This window comes from Saccostrea cucullata, unplaced genomic scaffold (assembly GCF_032062105.1).
Source record: "Saccostrea cucullata isolate Sc308-1 unplaced genomic scaffold, CSIRO_AGI_Scuc_v1 ctg320, whole genome shotgun sequence".
NCBI lineage: Eukaryota > Metazoa > Mollusca > Bivalvia > Ostreida > Ostreidae > Saccostrea > Saccostrea cuccullata.
In genome coordinates this window covers 189,700-193,899 of record NW_026930920.1, presented here as the reverse complement: position 1 = coordinate 193,899, position 4,200 = coordinate 189,700, and the positions used below count along the sequence as shown (strand labels likewise).

Sequence of the window (4,200 nt, the reverse complement as noted above, 5' to 3'; positions counted from 1 at the left end):
TTTGCATTTAGCTTTTAAGTTACGATCCATTCTTCGTTTGCATTGTTATATCAGAGAGTTATTATGTGAGTCAAATTTGTTATATTTAATGCAAATACCAAGTGAGGAAATAAACTAGGCGCTGCTTTTTCATGTATTGATACTGTATTCCATGCCAATCTGTTTTTTCTCTTAATTATATTTGTAAAAAAAAAAGCAACACAAAACACAAAACTGCATTACATTTTCATGAATTTTTCAAAACAATTCATATTCATTGTCTTCTGTACATATGCAAAGTAAAACACGAATCACAAATTATTTTTTAAGTGACAAAAAAGTGTAGCACCGCTGTATGCTAAATAAATATGAGCGAAATTCTGTATTGAGGTAGATTGTCATATACAATAAATACATACATCTTTAGATTTGACAAAGCATTGCTTCTGTTGAACCCGCTCAGGCAAAAATTTCACATGCAGAATTTGTCTTTATGGATGATTTCCCTCCCTATAACTGCTCGTAAGTAGAGTCATTTGAGGAGGAAGATGAAAAATTATGATTGTTCCACGGAAGCGAGGAAGCGGGCGAAATTGTCGAATAATACGGATTGCTTAAATGTGCAGGAGTGATCTGGTGAAATGACGACGGTTCGGAACAGAATATGGGTGGGTAGTGACCAAAATGTCTGTAGGGTTCCGAATGTCGTAACGTGGAAAGCATAAAACCTGGCTCAGCTAAAAAATGGTAGGGGTGAATATAGCCATAGGGATTGGAGTAGGGGGATGGAAAATGTGGGTGGTTTGGTGAGAATTCGCCGCGTCGCTCTCGATCCATCGGACTGTTTGGGTTTCTGCATGGAATACTGCGTGTTTCACCAGGTTCCTTCCTTTGTTCAGCACTTGCGGTCAGTAAGTCAGACAATACTGGTAAATCACATCCAAGGGCACCTGTCGGCAACCCGAGAGTGTTCGACATGTATGCTCGAGTTGGACTTCGCATCATGGCGGCACTACCAATTGACTGAAAGTCAAATATATTTGGAACGGTTTTGGATGAATCTCTGGGAGATTCAAAAGCTGAGGATTTTGAGCAATGTGAGAATTTGTTAACATGTTTTTGTCCTCTGGCAGAAGGCACAACTTGATTTGGAGGGTTGACAATATCAAAGCCGCCTTGCAACAAAGCATTCGCAAGGCTGGCCTTAAGCTCTTTCTTCTTCACGGTTTTAGACTTCTTTTTCGTTTTCTTTTTCGGTTTTAGCGCATCTTTTTCAAATCTGTTTAGTTCGGCTATTATACTTTTGAGTACAACTGTTGGGACCATTGATTTTTCTTGTTCGTCATTAGAACTTCCGGTGTCACTCACTCCCGAGTCACTGTCGCCATTATGAACCTTATCACTGACGTCACTTTTGTCACTTTCACCATTCTTGTCGTCTGGACTTTCTGGGTCTTCCGGTTTTGATTTTTCTTCTTGTTTACCAACAACGTCTTTCCGTCTTCTATTTTGAAACCATATCTAAAAATGTACATGTATTTATATTTTTCACTTGTTAATGTATAAGGTGATTATAAGTCGTGAATGCCTGTATTTGTATTAGCGAATTATTACTTACTTTAACCTGTTCTCTCGTGATACCGACACGTTTTGCGATCAGTTGTTTTTGGGTGCTGTTGGGATACCTCACGTGATTATAGATGCAGTTCAGCAGTTCTAACTGATAACGGGTGTAGCTCAGGCGCTCACGGGGCGGCGGTGGCGTGAAAGGGCGATACTCTGGAAAAAGATTGTTTATTTTATTTCTAATATTTAAAGCTAGCGAAGAGACATTTTTATATCTTTTTGAGTAGCATGTTTTAAATGAAGTGCAATTCTGTATCTTTAGTGCTGAAACAAATACAAATTGTAAAAAAGTTTTTTTTTGTTTGTGTTTTTATTATAATATTCTATAAAATAAATACATGTAGTTTTACTTCTATTTGTGTGGTGCAATTATTTATACAACTATAGTGACCTATACATAAAAAATGTTTATAACACTCAAGAAATTGTATTTATTGAATCCTTTATACATATAACAAATGACATTGTGTTTCGGGTGTTGATACCCAGCATGTGTTAATTGGTGTGAAAACCAGTGATCTTTGAGCAATTGGGTTATGCAATTGTGTATATTTTTCAATTAATCATTTCATATTCACAGTGTTTCTTCTTGTCGGTGTCTCCATCAATATATAAAAGGTTTCTACATTTCAATGGATAAATGCCTAATTCGTAAAGCTGTAGATTATTTACCATCATCTTCATCCTCCTCTGCTGATTGGCTCCCCGTGTCAGGTGACCGTGATGGCCTCTCTCCTTCCTGCTCTTGTAACCATGGTTGCCCTTGGTTCAGAGGAAGAAAGGGATGATGGGAAACAGGATGTACTGTCGCATTATTTGTGCCTGTGTAGATGATCTGGGGTGGTTGAGCAAATCCTGGGGGACAAACAAAATTCGTTAGAATTTCAAAATCGTTTAGTCTTGGTCCTAGAATATGTGCAGTTAGTTTAAACTACTACAACACCTGTCAAACAAGTAATCCTGACTTTTGGTTTAACTCCCTCGAAAGTCGTGCATTATCGGTATGCGTCCACCTTCTAAGCAATACATCTTACGATTTTTTTTTCAAAGCAATTTTTGTTTCATTTCGGTTAAGTTATAGAGATTTTTTTAAAAAGGGTTCAGATCTCAAAAATTCCGACGCTAAATAATGCAGTTCAAATACTAGTATTCAAAAAATATATATATAATAAACAAAAAATAAATAAATAAAATAATGAAAATAAAATTAAATGAATTTAGTTTTCTAAAAAAGATATATAAAAGACATTTTATATAAATCATTTAGATTATAAATAATTATATATTGATTATTTTTAAATAAATTTAATGACAGTCTTATAGAAAAAATATTAAAATTCTAAACATTTTGATAAAATTTTATTTGAATAAAATAATTTATTTTAACACTGGACAGCTGTGTAATTTTTGTTCGGTTCCCCCTCCCCTCTTTCCATCCTACAATATGTAAAAATAATCCTGACACTTTAAATAAGTCCCTGAGTTATTGATAAAATAGCTTCTATATCCGTCTGGGATTAGTATGCCCTTCAAAAACCACACAAAAATTTTTGATTGTTCCAAGCTCAGTCTTATAACAATCAAAAGTTCAGCATGTGAATGCTAACTGTGGATTTCAAAAATTATAATATTTAAAAATAAAAATGATTTTTTTTTAAAAAAGGGATTTTTCCTTTAGGTGCAAATTTTATTTTCCTCAGTATATTTTTTTTTTACTTTCATGACATATTTTATATTGTATTTAGTAAATTGGTGGTTTTTACAAGTACATTTAATTTATTTTAGAGTGAACTTCCAATTCATTATTTTATTAGTATGCTTACCCGTGTTAGAAAAATTTCTTCTGAATCCCTCCACTTCCAACATTTTGAAAACTTTGCGCTCAAACTAATCACAATCATGCACGGAACTTCTCTATCACATAATGTTACAACTGACAATTATCTAAGACAGTTTATTACACGTCCAACGATCCAACAGAGTTCAAAATTGTCCAAAATTAACTGTCCAGGCGGTAGAGGGGGACACTCGTGTCAAAGTTACCTGTCACACCTTAACGATATACACAAGGCAATATCCTACATCTACAACAAAAAATAAACTGGCGGTTTTTGTCGGTGACAGAATTATGACAAAAATCAGTGACAATCCCTTTGTGGGTCCCTTATCCTCTTTTTGGAACAGAAACCACGCTAAGTCGATTTTGACAGGGGTCTATCCAAAGCACTGCAAATCTTATCTCAAGAGAAAACTTCAAGATATGAGAAAAACTTGTAGATAACTTCCGTTCGGCTTATTGGACACAAGTATGTGTCTTAATCAAGCCCACTTCTTATTAACCCTCTTATATATTTTTGAGAGACCCAATCAAAAACTGATCCTTGAATATAATTGTATCTAGATTGCTAATACGTTAACGGGTCATTTTTCCGCTTGTTCTATCAACACACCTATTGTGGCCATTGTTCGAGCTAATCCCCTGAAGAAAGAAAGCCCAGCACTTTCCAACCAGTTAACTCATTATAAGAACAAAGTTTTTACATGGTCTTTACAGCAGTCTAAATTCCACTTACTATATTTGTGATTCTTGCCTTG

The 4,200-nt window shown here is 34.9% G+C and overlaps 1 protein-coding gene across 1 annotated transcript; it reads right to left on the bottom strand.

The window, feature by feature from the left end:
* Nucleotides 1–319: 319 nt before the first annotated feature.
* Nucleotides 320–3,960, bottom strand: LOC134230576 (uncharacterized). Its single transcript, XM_062712404.1, has 4 exons — nucleotides 3,429–3,960; nucleotides 2,278–2,460; nucleotides 1,598–1,758; nucleotides 320–1,500 (listed from the first exon to the last, which is right to left on the bottom strand). Exons 1-4 carry the CDS (start codon nucleotides 3,469–3,471, stop codon nucleotides 490–492), a joined length of 1,398 nt encoding a protein of 465 aa, XP_062568388.1. The 5' UTR covers nucleotides 3,472–3,960; the 3' UTR covers nucleotides 320–489.
* Nucleotides 3,961–4,200: the final 240 nt, after the last annotated feature.

What these genes read in the sequence shown, in the direction of transcription:
- LOC134230576 (XM_062712404.1), bottom strand. Translation starts at nt 3,471, where the DNA reads ATGTTGGAAGTGGAGGGATTCAGAAGAAATTTTTCTAACACGG. An exon ending in AAGAAATTTTTCTAACACGG is followed by an intron (nt 2,461 to 3,428) that starts GTAAGCATACTA and finishes TTTGTCCCCCAG; the next exon opens with GATTTGCTCAACCACCCCAG. An exon ending in TCACGAGAGAACAGGTTAAA is followed by an intron (nt 1,501 to 1,597) that starts GTAAGTAATAAT and finishes GTACATTTTTAG; the next exon opens with ATATGGTTTCAAAATAGAAG.